Below are 25,602 nucleotides of genomic sequence, written 5' to 3' on the forward strand. Positions count from 1 at the left end.
TCCATTTTTATCACCAGGAACAATTGAATAATGTTGCATTAAATATTCTTGTAAATTTCCTCTGATAGTGGTAGTTTTATTTTATGGAGAGAATCCCAGAAATGCAATGGCTGAGTCAAAAGTTATATGCAATTTTAATGGTAATAGATATTACCAGATTGATTTCCAAAAGAGGCTAAAAATCATATGAATATAATAATCGTTCATCTTTTTTTTTGCTTATAATAATATTTCTTGATGTTATTCCTTTTGGTAAATTAGTTATATGTCATCCAATTATATTAATTTATTGGCCAACATATTGGGAATGTACTTTGGCTCTTGAATGAGCATTGTTCTGGCATCTATCCCAAGGCTACTTTATAGAATTGGAAAGTAAGGGGATAAAAAAAGAATAAAAGCTACTACCAGTATCAGCTAAATATATTATGTAGGTCAACATGGTGATCTATCATTTTCTAAAAATATATGAAAAGATTTCTTTATATTATTTTATTTACTTCTTAGTATTGAACTTAAGCAAATTTTGTAATTTTTCTCTGATCCTTTTTACATTTGCATTAGTTTTCATATTTCCACAATGGCTACATTTCTATCAGTAATTCAGGACACACATCTTCAAATAGGGAACTAAGCTGGTGTTCTGTTTCCAGGCCTGAACCAGTATTAGCTCTAGGCAAGTTGTCGGAGAATCAGAAAAATTAAAGCTTGAAAACACATAATATCTTGTTTATTCCCTTTCTTTTAGAGCTGAAATAACTGAAGTTAAGGAAATTTGGGTCATTATTTGTCCAATATTCCATGGTCACTTTACTTGGCCATATCTTAATGTGGTTTCTAAACCCACTGCCATCGTTCTGACTCATAGCGACCTCATAAGATTTCCCAGGCTGTAAATCTTTGTGGAAGGAGACTGACATTTCTCTCCCTCAAAGCCACTAGTGGTTTCAAACAGCTAACCTTTCAGGTTAGCAGTCTATTGCTTTAACCTCTGTGCCACCAGGGCTCCTTAAGTGTTTTCTAGTAAGGTATTAATTGTGGTAGTGCCTATCCAAATATAGGTTCTGTATTTCATTGAGTCTAAGATGCTCTTTTGTTAGAAAAAGGTAAAAAACCAAACCCATTGCAGTCAAGTGTGTTTCCACTCTCGACTTACAGTGACACTATAGGACAGAGTAAAACTGCACTCCATTGGGTTTCCAAAAAGCAACTGGTGGATTTGAATTGCCAACTAGCAACCATAGCTCTTAACCACTGTACCACCTGTCTCTGTAATTTAGGCATGGCTTATAATCAGTCACTTCTTACAGTTAATTTGTAGCATGTTTCATTTAGAGTGGTGATTAAAAAAAAAGATACATCTTACAATTGAAGGGGTGTTAACCCATTGCTGTGGAGTCGATTCTGACTCATAGAAACTGCATAAGACACAGTAGAACTGCCTCATAGAGTTTCCAAGGAGTGGCTGGTGGATTTGAACTGCCAGCCTTTCGGTTAGCAGCTGAATGATTAACCACTGTGCCACCAGGGCCCCAAAGGGGTATTCGGTTTGCTAAAATGCAACATGTGCTTTTAAAGGGCCCCACATTGCAACTGAGAGAATTTAAATACAAAGCCACAAATGTGGGGGATGGATCTACTTTTAGATAATAACTACCTAAAACAAAAATGTTACCATCACCCTTCAAACGATACAAGAACAGTGTTAGCCACAGATGAGGTCAGTACTGAATCTTCTATGCCCTATGCCCAGTGTTTCTTATATTTAAAGAAGATATATATCCTTTTTAAAGAGTCCCTAGCATAGATCAAGTTTACTTGTAGTACAATTTTACTTAAATATATTAACATCAAACTAATTATAAAACCCATATGCTTATAGCTCTTATGTATACACAAACAAAAAATATATAGAAATCAAATAGAAATGCAGCAGACAAAATAGTCAAATTTACTATCTTACTTTAATAGAACAGATGATGTTGCCTTGCTGAAACCAAATCTTATCTCCAAACAAAAGTGTGTTTATGAGTGTTAGTGTGTCAATACTAATCTCAGCATGCCTGATGCATATGGTGACTCTGGGCGCTCTATAGTGATTCTGTTCTTCCACCACTTTTCTCCAATTTAACTATGTCACACCTTCATTAATATAGCATCCGGCCTCATCAAAGAACAAATGAATCATTTATGTGTTAAATTCCTATGTTCTTCCTTATTGCTCCAAATCAATTAAAGCAGTAATACTTGGCACCAATGTGCTCATAAACACAAGTACAAACAAAATGGTAGCAGCATTTCCTTATAAATTATTTAGTTACATAATTATACAGGTCAGGAATACACTTATATTTTAAGATTAGTATAGCAATGAAAAGGAAAATTTTAAATCCCCATGATATACTCTGTGACTACCATGAATACATCACAGACACATCTGAAAAATACTGGGATGTGCCTTTTTTCCTTCCACGATGACATCGCAACAGAAATTTGGCTCACAGAAGCTCAGGAAAAAGCTGAGTTGCTGGGACTCAGAAATAGATCTGAATTATGGATCATTTAAGTTAGTCATGGGATGATACCCAGACAAACAGGGGATGTATCTGGCGATTGTCATTTTAGAAAGTAGGAAATCTAGGTTTGTGGAGGGAGTAACATACAGTCTCAAATAGAAGTTGGCAAACTCTGGGGAAGATTTACCTCTCTCTGGAAGAAATGGACTGAGGGTAAGGATTTAGAATCTAGGGGTTCAGTCATTGGTCTGGAAAAGGGGATATGATCTTGGTTTTACATATCAATGCAACAACATTGTCCTGTAATCTAGGATGTGAGCCAGAAGCTTACTAGGACTACTGCTCAGTAACTGAGCAGAAACCTAACATCCAGATTTGGGATAAAGCAAAGCAAGATGAGGAACAAAGAATGAGGTAAACCAGTAGAAGCACAAAGCATAAAAAAAAAAAAAGAAAAGAATCCTAATTTGAATTTCTATTATAGAAAGGGGGCTATATAAATATATTTTTAAATGCCTGGAAAAATTGAAGTGTAGTGGTGGCAAAAATGAACTGCAAAATTTTAGGCTAATACCACTCAGCACTTCTACATTTACCTTTTTTAAATTGTACTTCTTTTCAGCTGGAAAGTTGACAGATGAACACGGGTGATCTATACTTATCTCATAAAGTATTTTAAATATTTTTCTGAATAAGAAATATTGATTCTGCATGTTTACAATAGCAGTTAGAGATTTAACATAATCCATAAACTCTCCAAATCACTAAAAGGAAAATAGATCATGGTGGCATTGTCCCACAGAAACAATCAATGCCAAATGGTTAACAATAGTCTTCAGAAATCAGAATCAATTTTGGTAATGGGAATAGACCATGAGTATCACAAGAAATTGTTAACAATAGGAAATTTAAAGATGCTTATTCTTGTGCTTGGAGTCCCTGGGTGATGCAAATGGTTAATGTGCTGGGCTGCTAACCTAAGGGGATGCTCACTCAAAGTCTGGAGGTTCAAGTCCACCCAGAGGCACCTGAGAAGACAGGCCTGGTGATCTACCTGTGGAGGACAGTTCTGCTCTGATACATGGGATCACCAGGAGTGGCAATCGAGTTCAATCAAATGGTTTTTGGTTTTATTCATGTACTCAATTTCTATACACCATGACAAAAGAGGACAGCAAGATAAGAGGATACAACCATTTATCACTTTACACTCCATTTAACTTATTGCCACAAAAATGTATGCTTCCTCTTTGAATTTATGGGGAAGTTCTTATTTTCTACTACTCTCTTCTTTGGTTTTGGCAAAATTCAGATAAAAAGTTTCTTTCCATATTTAAGTATGGGGATTTCCTCGTCGTTAGCAGTGGTTAATTTTGGTTAGAAAAAGGTTCTTTCTGTATTTGAGTATGGGGATTTCTCCTTCTTTAATAGGGGTTAGTTGTGGTTAGAAACCAGACTCCACTTTGGGTTCTTGATGGAAGTGTTTTACACGGTGACAGCTCCTTGTCCTCCTGAATATTTAGGTTTATATGATAAAGAGTTCACTAGCAAAGGAGCTCACTGGTAATGGCTTAATGAATATTACATAGTGTGATTAGTTAATTTGAATGAGCATTTAGATAAGGCAACCCAAATGGGAATAAGGATAATCAAAAGAAACCTGCAATTTCTTCCAAAATATATGTCTGCAAATTCAAGGTGTAGATATAGACTCTTGTTGATCAAACTGATTTATAGGTCATTTTGAGACCTCATGTATAGAGAAATAATGAGGATGCCACAACATGATAAACAGAGAAAAGATTGAAGTTGTCAAGGATTTTATTTTACCTGGATCCATAATCAACAGCCATGGAAGCAGCAGTCAAGAAATTAAAAGATACAATGCATCGGGCAAATCTGCTCCAAAGGCCCTCTTTGAAGTGTTGAAAAGCAAAGAAGTCACCTTGAGGACTAAGGTGCACCTGACCCAAGCCATGGCATTTTCAATTGCATCATATGTATGTGAAAGCGGGACAATGAATAAGGAAGACAGAAGAAGAATTGATGCCTTTGAATTGTGGTGTTGGCGAAGAATATTGAATATATCATGGACTGCCAAAAGAACGAACAAATCTGTCTTGGAAGAAGTACAACCAGAATGCTACGTAGAAGCAAGGGTGGCAAGACTGTGTCTTACATACTTTGGACATCTTGTCAGGAGGGATGAGTCCCTGGAGAAGGACATCATGCATGGTAAAGTACAGGGTCAGCCGAAAAGAGGAAGACCCCCAACGAGATGGATTGACACAGTGGCTGCAACAATGGGCTCAAGCATAACAACAATTGTCAGGATGGCGCAGGACTGGGCAGTGTTTCGTTCTGTGGTACATAGGCTCGCTATGAGTTAGAACCGATGTGATGGCACCTAACAACAACAACAGCATTTTATGCAATAAAATTAACAGGTATATTTAACATTCCTTTTCAACTGTTAGCATCTTTCACACATTAGGAGCATACCTATGGTACATTTGCCTTTTCAGATGTGGACAATCTGACAGTCAAAAGCCACGACATCATATAATCAAAGATGTAAGTGGCAAAGGTAAACTATACTTAAAATTAAGTGATTTTTCAGAGACTGTTAAGGGATTTCATTAAAGTTTATGTCTATGTGAGAAGAGTACATATATTTATAAACACACACACATATACGCGTATATGTGTGTGTGTTTATTTACACACAAATTTTGTTACTAGAAACACAGTATGACGATATATAGTGGATCTTCTATTCTATAAGACAGACAATTCATGTGACTGTGATTCCTGTTTCCTGAATGGGAAATTAAGCTTCATGCTGTAGATAAATATCTAAACATTTCAACAGAAGTATTTTGAAAGAAAAAAAAAATACAAAAGCCTTAGCTTAGATCGTTATGATTTGCACATGCATCAAAAACTACATCATCTGATCTTATGGGGCTTCTTCCATTTCCTTAGGAGCTTCCTTGGTATAATTCAGAATAGTAAAAATTTTATCTCCTATCGAATAACCGCAAGTTTCCAAAACTCCAAAAGACATAATGAAAACTATACAGCTCGCTAGTTTTCCTAAGTGATGTCTCCAGAGAATGAATGTCTGCGTCTTCAAAATATAAATAAAAACAGCTCTGCAATGATAGGAGTCAGAAGTGGGTTTAATTTCCCCATAATGTTTACTGAAGATCATTTAGACTTTTTTCTTTCTAATACCATTGTGTTTGCTCTAAATTCTAACAAATCATTAGTTGATCTGTTCCACAGAATATATAAGTTTTGTAAATTCTTGCTCTGTCTTTCTCCCAAGACTTTCAGACTCCCCCAAGTGGATATCTGAGAAATTTAGCCAAGTGCCTCTAAATAATTCTGCCACTTGATCTTAAGCTTTGATCAATCCACAACTTTTGTTTTTTGAATTGCAGCATGACAGAGAATTTCTTTTTAGATGAATCTAACATTTCCCCCCATTTGCACAAATATTGTATAATTTATTCACATGATTATTGACTCCCTTATACTTTTTTTTTCTTTCTCCTCTTTAAAAAAGTGAAATAAAACTGGCAGATTCATTTAAGAACCAAACTATGGTTTGCAGGGTCACTGTTACAAAACTTGAGGACACACAGAATGGGATGTCTTGCAATCTTGACCCCAAAATAAACAAGATAAACAGTTCATATCACAGTGAAGTTTGCTCTGACTTGGAGGTATCAGAATTTCTGGAATCTGCTTTAACCAATTAAGCCATTCAAGGCAAGAGGAAAATAAAGCCTTCAGTAAATCCATTGAAGGCACCATCTCCCAACCTCCCACCGCCTATTATCGATCTTTTTAAGTGCGGAGTAATGAGTCGTATATATACCTGATGGAATGCTCTCATTCCACCACCTCAGAGGAGCTAAACTTGCACAAAGAGAATCAACTGGGTGGCAGGGAGGGCGGGGAGGAGGGCACAACCAGGCTGATGGCTGCCCTGGCCCCTAAAAAACCAACCCTATGGGCTGCCTCCTGGGAACGCAGCAAACCCCATTCCCTACTTTCGTGACAAATCCATTAGTTCCTTCACAGGAGATTTTCCATTCAGGTCGCTTCTAGGGAGCACGCTTTTGTTCGCTGTCGCTCTCTGTAGTGGAAGAAGAACTACAGAGAAATGCAAAGCAAGCTTCTGGCCCTAGCCTCTTTGCGGCAAAGCTTCTCTTTCCGTTCAGCTTTGGCAATTTAGGAAGAAATGAGGCTCTCATGGGAGGTGGGTGAGGGGAATGTCAGAATGAGCGACACATAAACCAGGAGTCCCTGTTTTTACCTTTTATCCACTTCCACTCGGCTCGCCGCAACTCCCCTCCCCCAAACTGTCATCAACACAAGCTCTTACGTTCTCTACAGAGGGGTGGGGTGGGGTGAAGCATTCCCCCCCCGCCCCCCCGCCCCGGTCTCCTTTCTCTGAGATTCTGGGCAGGAAACAGTCTCCATACCAAAAATACATTAAAAATAAATAAAATCCAGTAAGGCATTTGGGTTAAGGCAATCTCAATGGACAGCAACTATCTTGAGGGAGAAGCTGCTGCTGGCACCTGCTGGGGTTCACTGCAGTTGGAAGCGCTTGGCTTTGGCTATTGAATTATTTATTTATTTGCCCCCACCACCGCCACCCCGGACTGCCGGGCAGGAAATCTCCGTCTCTTCATTTTCCCTTCCGCCCCCACCTTAGAGGAGTCTCCCACTTCTCTGTGGCCGGCCGCTCCGCCGCCCGTCCGCGGTGGCCGTCGCGTCCCTCGCCCTCTGCGGCCGCGGCGCCGCGCGGGGGGCGCCCCTCTCGCTGTGCGCTCCCTCTCGCGCAGAGCCTGGCGCGACCGTGGGTCCCGGCGGCGGCGGGGGAGGGCGGGGGGGGGAGCAGGGGGTGACAGATGTACTCCTCTGACAGCTCTCAGTATCAGCCCAGTGGCTCCCTGCCATTGGCTCAGTGCAATGGACCGGCAACGCCGCTCACTATAATAACACTCATGCCTGCGAGCAGCAGCGACTCCGAGTGCGGACGCCGAGCGCGGGGGATGCTGCCGCCGCTGCCGCTCGGGCGGCTCCCGCTGCCCAGCTCAGCTCGGCCGGCGCGTGGGCACTGACTCCCGCTCGGCTCGGTCCCGCCCGCCTGGGCCCTTCCAGACTGGGGTCCTCCCGCGGGTTTATCGCCCCAAGGCGAATTAGGAAACGCAGAAAGGGACACTGAGAAAGAGAGAGAGCGCGCAGCGAAGATGCGGAGGCGGGGGAGCCTGGGTGCGCACCGCAGAGGGGTGTAGTGAGCCGGGCCCCTGAGGACGGTCAAGAGGCGGCCGGTTTGCCTTGCTGGCGGGTCCCCAGCCCACCCTCCCCGGGCTCTGGCGTGCTGCGGCTGCGGGCGCGGGTGCATGGAAGCGGCGGCTGCGGTGGAGGAGGCGGCGGCTGCCCCATGGAGTGTTACTACATTGTCATCAGCTCCACGCATCTCAGCAACGGACACTTTCGCAACATCAAGGGAGTTTTCCGGGGCCCTCTCAGCAAGAACGGGAACAAAACTCTGGTAATCGCTTCTGTTTTTTTTCTTCTCTAGAATAACACCGTCTCTCTCTCCCCCCTCTCCTTGTCTCCCTTTCTTCTCTGCCTCCCATGCCTAGTAGGACATTTTTGGAGCATGTGCCTGGTTGAGGTTGCTGCAAGGTTTTGGAAGTGTACCGATCCAATTTGGGATTACAGTGTATTCATTTATTTACCTTGTGGGCGTGGGGTGAGAGTTATGTGTACAAAAGCAACACTCTTAGGGAAGCTGTTATCCATGGCTTTGGTTGATACTTCAACAACGCTGTGGACTCTCCAACTCACTCCACAATTCTGAAGGGTTACCACAATCTTTAATTATTGAAAACAAATTCTGTCAACAGGACCACTTAAATAAAAAAAAAGAACTCTAATCCCAAGTGACCCTATAATATCTACAGGTGAAGGATGTGGGTGTCTCTGATGGAGGCAGAGAGCCAGGTGGATGTGGTCGGAGGAACTGGCGGGATGGAGATTGTCTCATAAGGAGTTTGTACTCAGGCTGTCTACTGAAGGACTCGAAACTAACTTCTCTAGTGAGAAGTTGTCAGTACTAAGCTTAACAGAAGAATTCCGGAACCCCGTGCGGTTAACTTTCAGATATTCCCTCTAAAGACGTTGGGGATTAGTGTGAGGAGCAATCACTACAATCATAGCCACTAGGAAACATGTTAGATAAACAGAGCCCATGCAGTCACTGGAATGTTCTTACTGGACCACAGAGCTTTATTTTCAGCATACTAGCAGGAAGAGCACTCATGTTTGACGGGAAAACATAATGCTGACCATTGAGATACCCATTGCCATTCAGTTGATTCTGACTCATAGTGACCCTATAGGACAGAGCAGAACTGTCTCGGAAGCTTTCTAAGGGTGTAATCTTTACCGAAACACTGCCACATCTTTCTCCAGCTGCAGAGTGGCTGGTGGGTTTGAAGCGCCAAACTTCCGGTTAGCAAGCAAGCGCTTAACCACTGTGCCGCCAGAGCTCCGGAACATTGCAGGGAAAAAGCTCATTCTTTTTATCCAAACCTCCTCTTAGCTACAGAAACCTCCCTGCACAACTAACTCAATTGTACTGGTATCTCCCCAGAAGTATACACCTTCATACAAGAAAAAGGAAGTGGAGGGTAGATTTATTAGGCTATGCGCTGCAAAGAGACTATGGTCTGAGTAAGGTGTTAATATACAAATGTAAATGTTAGAAAGTGTGAGTCCATTAGCAAGTTCCACCCTCCCCCCTTTACAATGCAGCCTGAAGGGGTAGAAGGTAGAAGTTTAAGGACAAACTCAATTAAAAAGTTAATATTCTTAATCTAATTTTCTTTATATATCTTAAAATATGACTCCAATTGAATACAAAGATTGTGTTGTGGTGTGTGTTTTCCAAGAGTGAAAAGTTTTAAGTGAAATCTGACATTGATGTGATACATTTTTTCTCCTGAATCTACTGACTCTCTCCTCTGAACTCATTTAAGGCTCAAAAAACAGGGCTGTTTTGTTGATTTATTACTGTTCCGGATGTGGGTGTTGGTGTTGTTGAATTAAAGAAAGTGAAAATACTCCTACTGCAGTGCACAGTGTGATGGATCTCTTTTATATGGCCTTTCTAGTCATGCTCTTGTAACTCCCACCAAATGATAGAGTGAGACCATGCAAATAAGGTGCTCGTAGCCCACCAAAAGGACTGAACAGCTTGCTAATAATGCAAATAAGGTGCATGGCACCCTTGTGGGGGTGAGATCATGCAAATAAAGTGTATGGAACCCTAAGGAGGGGACTGGTCAGTTTTGTCATCCTGTTAGGCTTAAAATGAGCCATCCCAAGGCAGAAAGGGGGAACTTCACTGCCACCATGAAGAAGAGACAGAAACGGAGTGCATCCTTTGGACCTGGGGTGCCAGCACTGTAAATCTTCTAGATCCAGGAGACAGAGACAGAGCTGTAACACTGGAGAAGGACAAGACGGTAAGAAGCAGTGGCAGGAGAACCAGAAGACTGGTGTGAGATGGCACAGTGAGGTTTCCAGACTACAGAGTAAGCTGATTACAGTGGGTGTGCTTACCCACAGAGTGAGAGAGCTGGGTGCCTTCGGGTAGAGGCTTGCTGGTAGAATGGGGTAGCCTTGGGCACTTATTGGTGGAGCTGAAGAGCTCTATAACACTTGCTCAAACAGGGAAGAGGCCAGGCTTAGGGGCCGAGGGTCCAGAGGCTAAGGGCCAGAGAGAGGCTTTGTCCGAGGGCACAGCTGAGAAGAGGCTGCCTGACCGAAGAGCTGTATCCTGAGTTGTTCGTGATCCTGAATTTTAAACCGTTACTTCCATAATGAACCTCATAACTGTGAGTATGGTCTGTGAGTTCTGTGTGGCCATTGCAACAAATTACTGAACCCAGCAGAGGAGTAGAGAGTGCCATGAGAAGGACGGTTGATGTAAGAATTGGTACAAAGGTTGGTGGGTGGAGGTATGTTTGACTTTCACTTCGTAGCAGTGAGCCTTGGGCAGCTGATATTGATAATGATTCCCTGTCTTTCCCCTTGTGAGGTTAGAGGAGTAGATTTGACTCCCCCACACACCATTTTTACACCTCCCAGTTGTCCTTCGTGGAATACTATACAAAGTTGTAGGCAAAGATTAAAGGAAATGATAGAAATTATTCTAGCCCTACTTAGAGAGCTCATCTATATGGAAGGTAAAGGCATCTGGGGAAAAAACAAACAAAAAAACCTCCATTTTGATTAATCACTAGTTTGTTTTTTAAACCAAGTTTCACTTAAGAGAAAAGCAAACTTATTGAACAAGATTTCATCTCCATACTCAGAATAATACTGAGGATAAAACCACACAATAAATTGACTTTGTAAGAAAATTTCAGTTGTTTATCAGACCTCAACTTGCTAAAATTCTGTTAATCTTGATTCTTCAGTCAACTTTGTATTTCTGACATTGGTTGATGTTGTTTGTGCTGGCCTGTTTGTTGAGTGTTTTGGAGTTGATCAGTGTTCCAGCACTCCTATTACTAAAAGAGAGGTTAAAGGCTAGATTTGCCAGTGTAAGCTTTCATTAAAATGGGTGATAAGGAGCTACCTAAGTGAGATTAATAAATGTAAATATAGGCAAATGCCAGAAACAAGGAACAAGCAATTAAAAAGGCTTAGAAATAGCTCTTATATTTCTCTTAATTATAATGAAAGAGGCTTACAGGAAATTCACAACTAGGACTTCCAGATTGTGTTTATAAACTGCCCAACTTTGTATTTTCTGTGCAACAGATTTACACTTGCTGCAATGAAGTAGATGGTTCACGTGTGATCCAACCTTATTTGAAACAATTTCGTTACAAGATAATATATGTTTTATGTGAGTTTTATAGATGCCTTTGGATCAGTTTTACTATTGAAGCAAATGAGATTTATGACTATTTTTAAGTATAACACAAGAGCTTCTAAATGTATTCATAAGTTAATATTATTAAAAAGAGTTATCTATACTTTACCTTAAAATGCAGTCTTTATAGCACACAGGAGACTGAGGATTTACTATAAGCTAAAAACTAATGGGCAACAGAAAACTAGACCGAAACTTCCAAGAATTAGCAACTTTAGTAAGAAAGGCAAAATTTTTCTTAAAAATACATATTCCACATTTTGAAAAATTTCAAGTAAAAACTTATGCATATCATGTTTTTTCCCCCAATTTTGTGTGCAATGGTTCCAAGATATTTTCTATTTTATTTTGACATATTTTGAATTTTATCTTTAAAAGTATCACCTTATTCTTTCACTTCAAAGTGTTTATTAACTTCCATGTTTTTTAATAATATCTTAAGTGTTTATTTAATTTCAGGAAAACAGAACTAAAAACATAAAACCATTCAGGGGAAAAAATATTGCCACTTATGCTGAGACTATGCCACCTAAACATAAAATTCTGGGAAAAAAAAAATGCTTACAGATTAAGCCCGTTGTAAATCTTGACTCTATTTATGAGCTTTTAAAATTTATTCCACTGAACAGGTTTACCAAAAAAAGGCAAAACTCCATTTAGTAATGTTTTACAAGCAAAGACAAAGGTCAGTCTACTTCTTGTGGGATCTCTGTTATAAATTGCATCATAACTATGATATAGTTTTAATTCCATAAAATGAAAATTAAGCTAATATTTTATCAGTGCTCCAAAATATTTCTGAATAAGTTATGAAGTTGAATGGTAATGGATGAAGTTTGCCTTCCATATATTCTCAGTTTTTTTTCTTTAGGTTATCTCAATCCACTGATGCGTAAGCTTGTGTTTATTGGATAAAGACATTTAGTTGTACTTTTTTTTTTTTTTTAATGATTGATCCACAAAATTTCTTTGCTTTAATTACATCTTTAAAATTAGCACAGAGTTTGAGGTTTGCCCTTAGAACCTTGGAAATCATTACTAATTTATTCATTATATTCTGTTAGTTGGTCGGCATTTTTAAATCTCATAATAATAGCATTATGTCCAATTTACTGGCTATAGAATTCAAAAAGAATGAAAGGTCAGTTTCAAGGCCATGCAGTCAGTCAATAATATAATGTAAATTTTCTGACTCTGGATATATTTCCTTTATATTTATTAAATTATGAAACTCATAAGGGTTGATATGATGATATCCATGCTGATAAGGAGTTTGTATTGTGTCATTTATTGGTTGAAGTTACTGTACTTTTCCTCTTGCTTCTGGGTGTGGAAAAATGGTGCCACATCTGCAGAATAATTTGAATTCAAATTTATTTTACTTATTTCCCAATGTGCAAACGTCACTGAATTTTGCCTGGCCTGAGTCTTATTTCTGCAAGATGCTCTCCATTTCAGTATATTAAGTTCAGGGTTTACAGAAGAAATAATAATAATAAGAGAAATATTAGTTTACTAATTGGTTATTACATGTTCAATAATTTCATTCAAATTTATTGTGATGTACAATTGCAAGGCACTATTGTAGGCACCACAGACTCTCTGCCAAGCATTATGCATTAAGCGTGTGTGCTAAGATGCATTCAGGGATGTTGCTATTTATTTTGAATCTGTTGATAAAAAATTCACTTCTTTTGATGTGTTTGCAGGTTTCTTGTCACTCCCAATGTTTCCATGTGTATTAATTTTGAAAAGTATGAAGATATTCTGGGTTTTGTTCTTTATGTACACAGAAATTCACTAAAATTCGGTCTTTCAAATATACTATATGGCCTTTTGTTTTAATTATCGATATCTAATATAACATAACACAGTTATTCATGTCATTCCCTTACGTACTTTCTGTATTTTCTAGAGAATGTAATTTAAAATATTTCTGCACTTACTGAAACCCATTCAAGTGGCACATTTATGATCGTGCAGAAGGCTAAAGAGATCAGATGTTGAGCTGGTCCAGTGAAAATGTATCCATGTTACATTAATGTCCTTAAGTGAGATCTGGAAAAAGGGTGGGTTAGGGTGATATCCTGATTAAAAAAAAAAAAAAAAAAAAAAACCCAGTGATATATCTCCAAAATTCCTTACTTTATAAATATGTTCACATAATCCCTGCAGTTATATTTTTTTCAAAATTTCTTTAAACTCTTAAATGCCAGTGTTAAAGACCACGGTGCGTCTTTCACTTTTTTGAACTTAGGGTGTCATATATTGTTTGCTATATATATTTTTTTTATTCTAGCAAAACTTTACGACATATGCATCTTTCAGAACATGTTATTCAGGTAAAAAAGGTCATTGGTAATTGAACTATTGATATTTACAACTTCTCAAAAATCTAAGCAGTATTTTAAAGCAAACATTTGTCCATTAAACATTGAAGCATTTTAGAAGCTGAAATTCCACTAGCGACATATCGTCTTTTCAGTTCTGCACCAATATTTTCTAGGTTATGGATGACTGCAATTACATTTTCCCTGAAAATACAGAGCAGCAAAAGCTTTGTTGCTGTTGTTAGCAACCATCGAGTTGATGCCAACTCATGACGACCGCATGTAGGCAGAGTATAACTGTCCCATAGGGTTTTCAAGGCTGGAAAGCAGATCACCTGCCCTGTCTTTGGGGGTGCTTCTGGGTGTGTTTGAACCTCCAACCTTCTGGCCAGTTGTCGAGCACGTAACCATTTTCACCACCAAAGGACTCCTTGCAAGAGCTTTAAGGACCATCAAGTCCAGAGGTTTCATGTAGTTGTATTCAGGCCAAATTCAGACTGCAGAAACGGTTTGTTTAGTGTGCACAGTGTTTAAAAATGTTTGTGTTTAAATGCCATTAGAAGAAGAATGCCCTTTTTAGTTTGACACTATACTGCTTTCTACTGTTATGTAGGCTCTTTCCTCATTCGTATTACCTGCCTGACCAATGAAGGCTCTTGAACTTCCCACTCCTAGTTTACTCCAAAAACCAGATTTTATCTATGGGTAGACAGAAATATTTTCGCCATTCTACATGAACCAGCTTTTAGGACACAAACAGTCTTCAAAGGTTTTCAGCACATTCATATTTTTCTATAGCATCTGTTGGCATGTTTTGGTTGACCTGCTGAATGGTATTCTCCAGGTCGAATATCTAAAAAAAAAAAATCTAGGAAGGGTGTCTTAATAAAGAAAGGTGTAAATTTGAAGGTGATACATTTTTCCTTTTAATATTGCAAACTCTCACTCAGGCCACTTATTGTTTTTGGTGTTTTTCTTATTGTTTTGGTCTTTTTTAAGAACTAATTTTTAAATACAAATTTGTCCTTTAAGCAATTTATAATTTAAGTATACATGTTCTAACGTTTTCAAAACAGTTTATTAAAAGTATTATACATTGAGGAAATCATATTTTTTAATAATTGTAATGTTGATTCTTTATATATTTTCCTTTGGTAATCCTGTTTAACTGGAATAGCATTATTGAATATAATTGTTATATAGTAGAAGTTTGTGTAATCATTTCGGAAGAAAAAAAGCATTGTGACCTGTGGTGTACTGCAGCCAAAATTCATGAAAAGTGATGTATATCCATTTATCACTTTTTATATTGCTGACCACAAATACTAAGAAATAACATTTTATTAATTTTCCTTTTCTAAAAATGTTGACCTGGAACCTTTCGACAAGTTTCATCACATTCTAAATTATCCATTGCTTCTGAGAAAAATCTTTTCTAGGTGTTTCCAACTAGCAAAAAAAAAGTCTTCATTAATTTTATATATGTATTAGAGTACACTTGCTATCACAGTGTAAAATAAAATGGAGTAATAAATAATTAAGACTCAATCCTAGTTGTCAAAGTAAACGAAATCCATTACCTAAATGTAGTGCCCTGGTCTCTTTCATAATGGCTTGGCACCACTGGAATAAAGTTATATTACACTTTTCTAAATGTGAGTATATATAATAGACTAAAAGTTTATGATGACAATGCCTTCTTCAGAGTATAATACAACTTTTTTTTCTGAAATAGCTTTAGAAAAATGAGCTGTACTATGTGTGGTGGTTAGTTTTATGTTTCAACATAGGCAGCTATAATACCAGTTATTTAAACAAACCAGGTGTTGCTGTGAAGGTGTTGTGTAGATGTGGTAACATCTCCACTCTGTTGACTGTAAGTAAGAGAGATTACCTTCAATAATGTAGGTGAGCCACATCCAATAAGTTGAAAGACCTTAAGAGCAAAAACAGGTTTTCAAGAAGACTTTTTCCTCAAGACCAAAGCATCAACTACTGTCTGAGTTCCCAGTTGTGGTCAGAATAATGGATTTCGGATGGATTTACTAGCTTCCACAATCCCAATTATATGAGCCAATCCCTTAAAAGAAATCTCTTTATACTTAGAGAGATAGACCAACCAACCAGCCAAAGTTCTCCAGAGAAACAGAAGGAATAGATCAGTAGGGTCTCCTATAAACTGAAGAGCAGTTTATGACATCTCTTTTATAGTAAATTAGATAAATTACTGAATTATTTGCTAAATAACTGAAGTATAAATCACATTCGGATTTAATTGGAAATGAGTTAAATTAATATTGTTAAACTATTTAGGTTTAAAATTGATAGACTTTAGTGTGTCATGATTCTTCTCTTTTATAAAGAAGTTCATAATATCTTTATGTGAAATCTTTGTCTGCTTTATAATCCCTCTCAGTGATAATACTCCAAGAAAACTATTATAGCTTTGTAAAATATGATTATTATCTATTCAGCTCCAATAGCTAATCACACATGCATTTATTGTAGTTTAAGGAAAACAGGATATCTTTAGATGAGAGAAAATATTTTTAAACTTAATACCTAGAATGTACATCTTGGTAGCCTGTATTTAATAAAATAGGCCCTAAATTGTTCTATGTACAATAAAGGACCTGCATTTTACAAAAAAACAAAAGTATTTTTTTATGAAAAACATGAGGAATATATAGAAAAATGTCAACGTCCACCAGCCAAAGACCACCAGGAACACAACTCTAGTTGAACTAAGTTGGGTTTATTGGTACCTGTTGAAACAAGGTCAGCTGCACACCATGGGAAACCTTGGGGCATCAGTGATTATAACAAAGAATTTTATAGGATTTCAGACTGTGTGAGGTGATTTTGTCAAGAGTTTACTATTACATTGTCTTATTTTGGTTTGGTTACTGTCAGAAAGGAGGAACCCTGGTGGCACAGCAGTTAAGCACTTAGCTGCTAGCCAGAAGGTCAGTGGTTCGAACCCACAAGCCACTCCACAGGAGAAAGATGTGGCAGTCTACTTCCATAAAGATTTCAGCCTTGGAAACCCTATGGGGCAGTTCTGTTCTGTCCTATAGGGCTACTGTGAGTTGGAATCAACTCGAAGGCAATGAGTTTGGTTTTACTGTCAGAAAGCAGGGTCAGTTCTATGACTGGTTTCCTTAGTATTTTTTTAACTAGTAGGCAGGAGGAGCAGAGGGGTGGTAAAGCTGTAGTTGGTAACCAAGTAGCTTTTCGTTCCTGTTGGCTGGCAGAAGGGAATGTTTGGTATCAAAAATAGTGTCTGTGTTTTTGCTATGCTCAGATACGGTTGCAGAGTGGCCTTGTTTTTGTCTACATCCCTCACAATCCTAGAATGACCCTGTCTGATGTTGGTATACTGTGAAACTGTTCATATTTGGCAAGAGAATACTATGCCACACTCTTAGATCCAGACAAGCTCCCGGCCTACTGCTTTCAGGATCTGTTTTTTTTCTTTCTCATGTATGACCATGGGAATAGATGGTTGAGGCAGAGAGGGAAGACCATGTCATTAGAGAAAGGTGCATGGTGTAGAATCATCTTACTAAAAAGAGCAATTTGGTCCTTTGGTCTTGCTTCCAACATTCCACCCAATAGTTGAGCTTCAGTGGATTGACTGGTGGCGTCCACCCAGTCTGACCTTTACCAAGATCTTTACAAGGATTGGCTGTCCCCCACCCCCAGTATTTGACCTTTACATGGATTGGCTGCTCCCCACCCTCAACTAATAAAAACCCTAGAAAAAGGAGGTTCAGATGGGGCTTCCTGACCTGGAAGGCAGGAAAAGCCAGAATAGGAGTGCATCCTTTGGACATCTGAGTCCTTCCTGGGTCCTGTTCTGCTACCCTCCCAGACTGATTAAACCTGCAACCTACAACGGTGCAACAGTGACGGGGCAGAGGCTGTGATGGTACCAGAAGAACAGGAGACAATGAGCAGACCCAGATAGTGGCAGCAGAGTGTAATGATTGAACCCTGACTGAGAGATGAGAGAAGTGACCAGTAGCTGAACCTGCCAAGTGATGACACTGAGTTTCCTGTGTGAAAGTTTCCTGATGTGTGTAAATGAACTTTCGTTTTCAGGAAGGGTAAGTTGGTCTCCTTTGAGAGGAAAATGGGTCTCCTTTTAGACACGGAGGCCTTGTGCAGGGTCCACAACCAAAACTTATACCCTTTGCATATCTTGGTTTGTTTATATCCTTCTCTGTTAATTAAGTTGTAACTGCAGTTATATCGTTTCCATGAGTTTTCTGTGACTGTTCCAATGAAATATTGAACCCAATAGAGAAAGAGTGCTGTGAGGGAGTGGCTAGTGTCAGGGTTGTTCTTTCAATTGGTGTCCTAGCAATTTCTCCCGTTTACAACCTGTTTCTAAGAAAATGAGGGGCTGGGGTTGGGAAAAATCACAAATATTGAAATCACTAGCAATTATGACAGGAGTAGTGTTAGAGAGTGCAACAGTGAAGCAGCAGCTATTTAAGGAATGAAGATGAGTGGTTCCGGGTTGGTAGATAACTGCAAAAGGAGAAATAGTATGTGGTAGAATTGAACGAAATGAGATCCAAAGATGGGGATTTTTTAGGATGAGGGAGGGAAGGAGAATAGTCAAGAAATGTGAAGATGGGTAAATGAGGACATTTACTCTACACGGTCACATTAGTATGAGGATTTGGGGAGGTAAAACTACCAAACCCTTAAGAGAGATGCTGGAAGACAATGTTCGCAAAAGAGAGACAGACTTCAATTGGAGCAAAAAGGTGAAGTGAACCTTCAGTGAAGGATTTAAAGGTACAGACACTTCTGAATTCAAGAAGATACAGTCATCCAAATAATTGCTCTCATATAGTGTTGGAAAACACAAACACGTTATGAGTAGGTGGATCTGAGATCAAATCCTAGATCTACCTCTGTATGAATAACTAGTAAACTACAGCTGTTTGTCACCAAAACCCTAAATATCAAATATGTTGCTAAATAGTGTTTTGTATCAAGTTTTATTTTTTATATAGTAGGAAACCTGCAACTAGGTATTTTCTGACTTTAACTGGCTGAAGACTCTTTGCTTTTATTTGCATTTCTGTTATGGCTGCAAGGTGACTATTGCTCCAGCCAATACATTTACATTCAAAGCAATAAAAATGAATAAACAGCAAGGACAAAAACTTAAATGTCCTTTTTTTGAAGAAGTCCCACTTGACAATATTCCCTTACATCTCTTTGACCAGAGCTGTGTTACAGGACCACTCTTAGTTGCAAGGAAGGATGGATAAACCATCCTTTAAGTCAGGCACATTGCTAATTCCAATAAATTCAATGTTATGCTACTAAGAAAAAGTGGGAGGAATGGCTATTGATCATGCAAGGACAATCTCTGTCAGGACTAGTCACTAGCTTTGTGGCCTTAGAAAAATTCACCTCTCTCTCTGTGTTACATTATCTTTAAGTGGAGATGATAATAATACCTATCTAGAAGTCTGGTTTACAAATCAAATAAGAAAATAGATATAAAACAATTTTCACAAGATTTGGCACATCATAATCCCAAAAATATCAGCTATCGCCAGCACTTCATGTTGGAACATTCATATCTATCTTAGAACCTCATAACCACTCAGCTCAATGTGTATGATCCACTTAGTATTGAATTATATGAATAGTTTCTTTTTTTCTCAGTTTACCCATATCACTTCTAACACACTTATTCTCACCCCAAAGATGCATAACATTTTCTTACTCAAATACGGACTGGGCCCTGGATATTCTAGAAGATCTAGAGATAAAAACCTTCACGTATAAATCGTTCTTTTGACACGTAAAGCTCATGGGACTCCTGGAAGCTATATACTCCTAGAAAGCTGGCTCTTGAGGAAAGTTTAAGTTTTTTGTTTTTTTTTTTAAACTCTCTTCACTAACAGCTTTCTATAGCTGTGATTCTCTTGCAATGGCTTCTTGGGTCACTGCAGTTCTGATGTTGTGAAATTAACATTTACACCAGGGGGCGGCATAACATTTCTTCTTGCTCTAATAGACAGGCATAGTAAATAATCACAGGCATAAATTTATCAACTATAGTTACCACAGTTTTATTAACTAAAACTCACTTTAAAATGTCATTGCCCTGAAAGTCAGTATAGGAATGCAAAATAGTTGTGATGTGGTTTGCTACGTTCTGTGTTGCTATATTTGTGTACTTCACCAAGTATTTTTCTTGGCCATTCTCTAAGTCGCCTGTAGTATATGTAGTAAGATAGTGCTGAGATAAATTTAGTGTCCAGCTGTCATTCTTGGTTGTAAAAATATATTTTTCAAGGTTCTTCCAAGTGCCTTCAATCTACTAGCTTCATGATTCTTAATGCTCAGTTCACTTTCATGTCATTGTTGTCATTAAATTTGATTGAAATTGTCATGGAGTACATTATTTAGGAAAATACAGGTGGACTGTGATCACCATTAATTTTTGAAATAAGAAGAACTGAAACACAAAATAAGGGATATATGAAACTTTAAAATCCATGTCTTATTTTCATAATTGCCACAAGTGATACAGGAAAATAGCTGAAAAAGAAACCTGATACTCTAATTTCTAAGTGTTACTAAAACTTAATGGAATTTCCTCCATAACAATTGGGATTACATTTTTTACGGAAAAGCTGCAGATTGTATAAAATAACGCAAACTTCTATTTGTGTTACTAATCACTGTGAAATTATTGATACAACATGAAAGATGTGATTTTTATGTACTAGAATTTAGAGGAGTTAATATTATGATACTTGCTGCTGCTCAAAAAACACATGAGACTATTTTTCCAATAAAAAAAAATAGACGGGTATTAATAGAATTTCAGATATACCAAATTGCATTTTGCTGCCTTGGAGAGCCACACTTAAGACAATCTGCTGATTGCCACGTTATTCCACAATAAAGGATTAGTTAAGTAAAATAATAATAATAAATCAAAACAAATTGGTACTTTTTGTACAGTGCCTAGGATAGGTGTAAGCATAATTTGATGATATAAGGAAAAAAAATAGATACTAAGGATGTTGTCTACTTGTAATGTTAAATTGCTTTAATTAAAATGCTGTATCGATAATTCAGTTTACATATGCCTTAGTCTGAGTAATCATTTGCTTTCGAGGCACCAGACATTGCCAACTATTTGGACTCATTAATAAAGTGCCAATCCTAGTCTGTCAACTGTAGAAACTACAGGACATGTGAGAGATTTTTCTGTTTTTTTCTCTGTACCCTAAATAAAATAAATACCATGTCTATTCACAGACACAAGGCAAAATAGACACACAGAACAAAATTAATTTCCCTCCTCTCTTCTTCCCACCTCTCCCTCCTCTCCCCTTCCCTCCCCTCTTTTCCCTTCCATTCCCCTCTGTTTCTCTGCTCTGCTCTCCCCTCCCCTCCATCCCCCCTTCCCACTTCTCCCCCCTTCCCACTTCTCCCCCCACCTCCTTTCCACTCCTTTTTTCTATCCAAACCCCATAATAGTCTAGGAAAGCAGAAAGGATATTGTTATTTCAATTTCAGCCCGTCTCAATGTTTGTTTCTCAGTAAATTCACAAAACTCTACCCAGAGATTTGGCCAGGGCCAGAGATCAGAGCAATTATGCCCTTGTCAAGGAATTGAGAATTTACTGCTGCTGAGCCTCCCAGTATGGAGCCCTGGTGGCACAGTGGTTAAGAGCTTGGCTACTAACCACAAGGTTGGCAGTTCGAATTCACCAGCCACTCTTTGGAAATCCTATGAAACAGTTCTACTCTATTGGGTCACTGTGAATCGGAGTCGACTTGACAGCCTTGGGTTTAGCATTGGGGTGGCCACCCAGTATGAGAGGTCTGAAAAGAACAATGGGAATATTTAGGGAAATCCAAAACAATTGGACAACTAAAATTCTACTGGATGGCCGCAGTTCCTGGGAGTTAAGTTTTTTAAAAGAAGTATAAATCCTCTTAAACAGTAAAGATGAGTGTAAGCTATTATGATATGTCAACTTAAATAATAACATAACGGTTATATACAATTTTGCCTGGGATAGTTCTGGTTTATGCTGTTGTCCTGGCATGATTAATAACAGCACTGTCATTCACTCTCAAATATTCTGATTTGGATGATAAATTATATGATCACCCTGCTAAATACAGAAACGTCCATGGTGACTGAAATCTGCCTGAAATAGTTCTCTTTAGTGGCTTTAGTTAACTGTTCTATTAGTATTTGTGGATTCATGTGAGAATGCTTTCTATGGATGATGTTTGTAATATGACACATGGATGGCTTTTAAACAATTCCAGTCCTCACAAGATAAAATAAGGACTGTAGTTATTCTCTCTTCCCACATGGTGGAAGAAGGGATATTCAGAGGCAGGGTAATCAAAGGCACAGGGCCAACTGTAGATCATCTGAGGCAGCGGCAGCAGAGTTCAGAGGGGAGGGGAGCCACAGTGAGTGTCCAGTGGCCATGTACTAGCCTCATTAGTGAAAAGTGCCAGGGCTGACAAGGAGTCAGTTGTAGTGTCCCAAGCTGATGATTGCAGTGGCAGAATTTTGCCCAACGATTGTCAGTTTTGCCACCTCAAAAAATTTGATTCAACAGGCTCACTTTCGAGCCTGTCAGCTACCTAAAACCCTTCCAATAAATATATTTTCTGCTTCATTTAATGAGTTATTTTGTGTTGCTTTTAGCCAAGAAACCTGACTAGAATTAGGGAAATTGTACAGTTCCATGTATTTTTCAAGGAAATGAACATTTTGCTGAGTTTTACATATAAAAAGTTACGGCAGTGTTTGCTTCCCATCACTCCCCTTCCTATTTTAGTAAGAAGTGTCCAGGTTTTAGCTCTACGGAGACCTGGGTTCAAATGATGTCTCTGTAGCCTTTCTTTGTCTCTGTTCCTTTATATATAAATAACAAAACTTGCAATTCATTAAGTCCCTTTTGGACAGCAAATGTTATTTTATACATATTATATAAATTATCTGTAATCACCTCCGAAATGCTGTAAAATAAAAAGATGTGAACAGCATTATTGGAAGGATTAAATAACATATGGTATTTAATCTGTCTTTAATACCGCATGGTATTTAGTCAGTATCTTGCATATAGTCAAAGCTGTTGTTACTTTTATTATAAATGATATCTTAAAAAAAGACTCGTCTTTCCACTTTTCCAAAGCTACCACATGGACTTGGCGCTTTTGAGATAGAATATTAGATATGCCAAAAGAATTTTTAAATATAGAGACTTGGCAATTTATGGAATTGAAGGTAGAATAGGTTAAGGAATTGCTTACAAAATTTACTAGCTATATACTACCTATGAGTAGATTACTTAGTTTCATCTCTAAAAAAAAAAAAGGAACACTAAATTCTCTGCAGCATAGATCCTAAAACCAGAAGATTATAGTTATCATTTGGAGATTGTTTTGAAAATACAACATCCCAGACCTCACTTCGTAGTGACTAAAACTTCATATGTACAGGTAGCTGTTCAGAAATGTAGCTTTCCTACGAGCCCCCAGGTGACTGTTGCTGATCTAGGATAAAATGCGTCTGGCTTGGATTCAGTAGATTGGATCCAGAAATGCATATGGGTGTCACATGTGCATGTTTGTGTGAGAGGTGAGGCCCAGCTTTCGTCCTTTCTCAGCTTTTATGCCCAACACCTCCCTCCCCAGGGAAGAAAAATAGAACTTTTAGAATGCTAGAAAAAAATATGTTTGTTTAATTGTAAAGAATAAATAAATAAATAAAAGAAAAAAACATAGTTAAAATATACTTAAAGCAAATAATTTTAAGACTTAAAAGAGTAACATCTATGGAGAGGATGAAAATGTAAGACTACATGTTGTATGCAGAACAAATTCTAGTTCTAGGTTCAGCCTCATTAGCCAATTTAGTTAATTTGGACAGTTTCTCTTTCAATCATTATTTGAATATGTTAGTTCATTTATAAATTGGGGATAAAGATCATTTCACAATATTTAATGATTTTCAATGTATGCTTTTTTAGTAATTGTGTTGAAGAACAAATCAAATGGCACATGGTTGAACAAAAATTGAGATTACAGTGAAGGTGATTTGAAAAACTTAAAGGCATAAAAGTGGCTTTATGAAAGGCAAGGTGATGCTAGCCGTTTCTGTGAAGAGTAAATTGAAGATTTAAAAATTGGTAGCCTGATTTTACAAATATGATTATAAATACTAATTGTATTGTCATTATCAGATGATTTCTTATTTCAATTACTATTTTAGATTCAAAATAAATTATTTTAAAATTTTGTATATGTCCTCTTAAATTATAATTTGTATCTATGGTATTGTATGTTATCATTTGGAAACCCTGGTGGCATAGTGGTTAAGTGCTTCATCTGCAACCAACAGGGCGGCAGTTCAAATCCACCAGGCTCTCCTTGGAAACTCTATGGGGCAGTTCTACTCTGTCCTATAGGGTCGCTATGAGTCGGAATCGACTCGACGGCAAAGGGTTTGGCTTTTGGTTTTTATCTTATCATTGTTCAGAATTTTTATAAAGTTATTACAAGCCATCAAAATCCATCCTACAATAATATTGTAATTGTAAGGTTGAGGCAAATATTTAATGTAGTTTGATAAATCTTCTAAATGCCTTTTATTAATCTAATCTAAATCCTATTTCAAACTGTATTTCAAATTCTAAGGATAAATTAACTCACTTATTTGAAGTTTTTATATTTTGAGCACTTACATAAATTATTTCTCTTGGTACTATTTACAATTGCCATATTACAAATAAGGAAACTAAGCTTTTAGAGATTTTATCTTACCCAAGGTCATCTACTTTGTTTTGAACTTATGGCTATCTCAACATTTACAATTACACTGCAGAGAATGGACTTAACATACATATACCCATGCCTATTCCATTTTGTTTAGTTTACCACACGAGTAATAAACAATATGCATTTTCATATCCTAGAAAATATGGATATGTAAAATTTATGGATTTAGAATTAGGAAACCTGTATATAAAACAGAGCCCTGGTGGTACAGCGGTTAAGAGCTCATGCTGCTAACCAAAGGGCCAGCCGTTCGAATCTACCAGGCGTTCCTTATAAACCCTATGAAGCAGTTCTACTCTGTCCCATAGGGTCGCTATGAGTCAAAATTGACTTGATAGCAGTAGGTTATATATAAAACATTAAATATTGCCCCCAGACATCATGATTTTATTCTCAAAAGAGATTTAAAAAAAAATTTTTTTCCTAATTGTTTTCCTAATCTTGGTACTGAAGTCTGGATAATTAATTAAGATTAACATTATTGCCAATTCGTTTACCTTAGCAATAAAGTGTTCAACAAAAAGATTTTCAGATTTCTATTTTGGTAATTGAACAGAAGCTAGTTAATTAAATAAATCATATACCAAATGGCATATTTCATATATATTATATATTGTACCAAGATAGAAAAAAAGATTACATTGCAAAATATATAATGTTAGTAAAAGTCAGTGTTAAAAATATTTTCTAGTGCTTTCAATTTACTTTGAGATTTTCCCCAGGGTTTTTTTTTTTTATTCCTAGTGTTTGCAATCTTCCATGAACTCTTACAAGTAATAAAAGTTCTCACAGTGAAGCAGATAAGGAATTATTTGCAAGCTGTTTATAGCTAGAAGTGCACCATCCTTTTCTGGGATATATTATTGGGCTTTCAATTTATAGGAATAAGATAAGAGAAGCCGTCCATTTTCTAATCACTGGGCTT

The 25,602-nt window shown here is 37.8% G+C and overlaps 1 protein-coding gene across 1 annotated transcript in view; it reads left to right on the forward strand.

Moving 5' to 3' along the window:
• The first annotated feature begins 7,980 nt into the window (after positions 1-7,980).
• The window catches only part of ZNF804A (zinc finger protein 804A), a 299,120-nt gene continuing 281,498 nt past the window's right edge, over positions 7,981-25,602 (forward strand). The window contains exon 1 of the mRNA XM_049887611.1: positions 7,981-8,091. Coding sequence (XP_049743568.1) covers positions 7,981-8,091 — 111 coding nt within the window. The remainder of the gene's footprint in view (positions 8,092-25,602) is intronic.

This window comes from Elephas maximus, chromosome 6 (assembly GCF_024166365.1).
Source record: "Elephas maximus indicus isolate mEleMax1 chromosome 6, mEleMax1 primary haplotype, whole genome shotgun sequence".
In the NCBI taxonomy this organism is placed as follows: Eukaryota; Metazoa; Chordata; class Mammalia; order Proboscidea; family Elephantidae; genus Elephas; species Elephas maximus.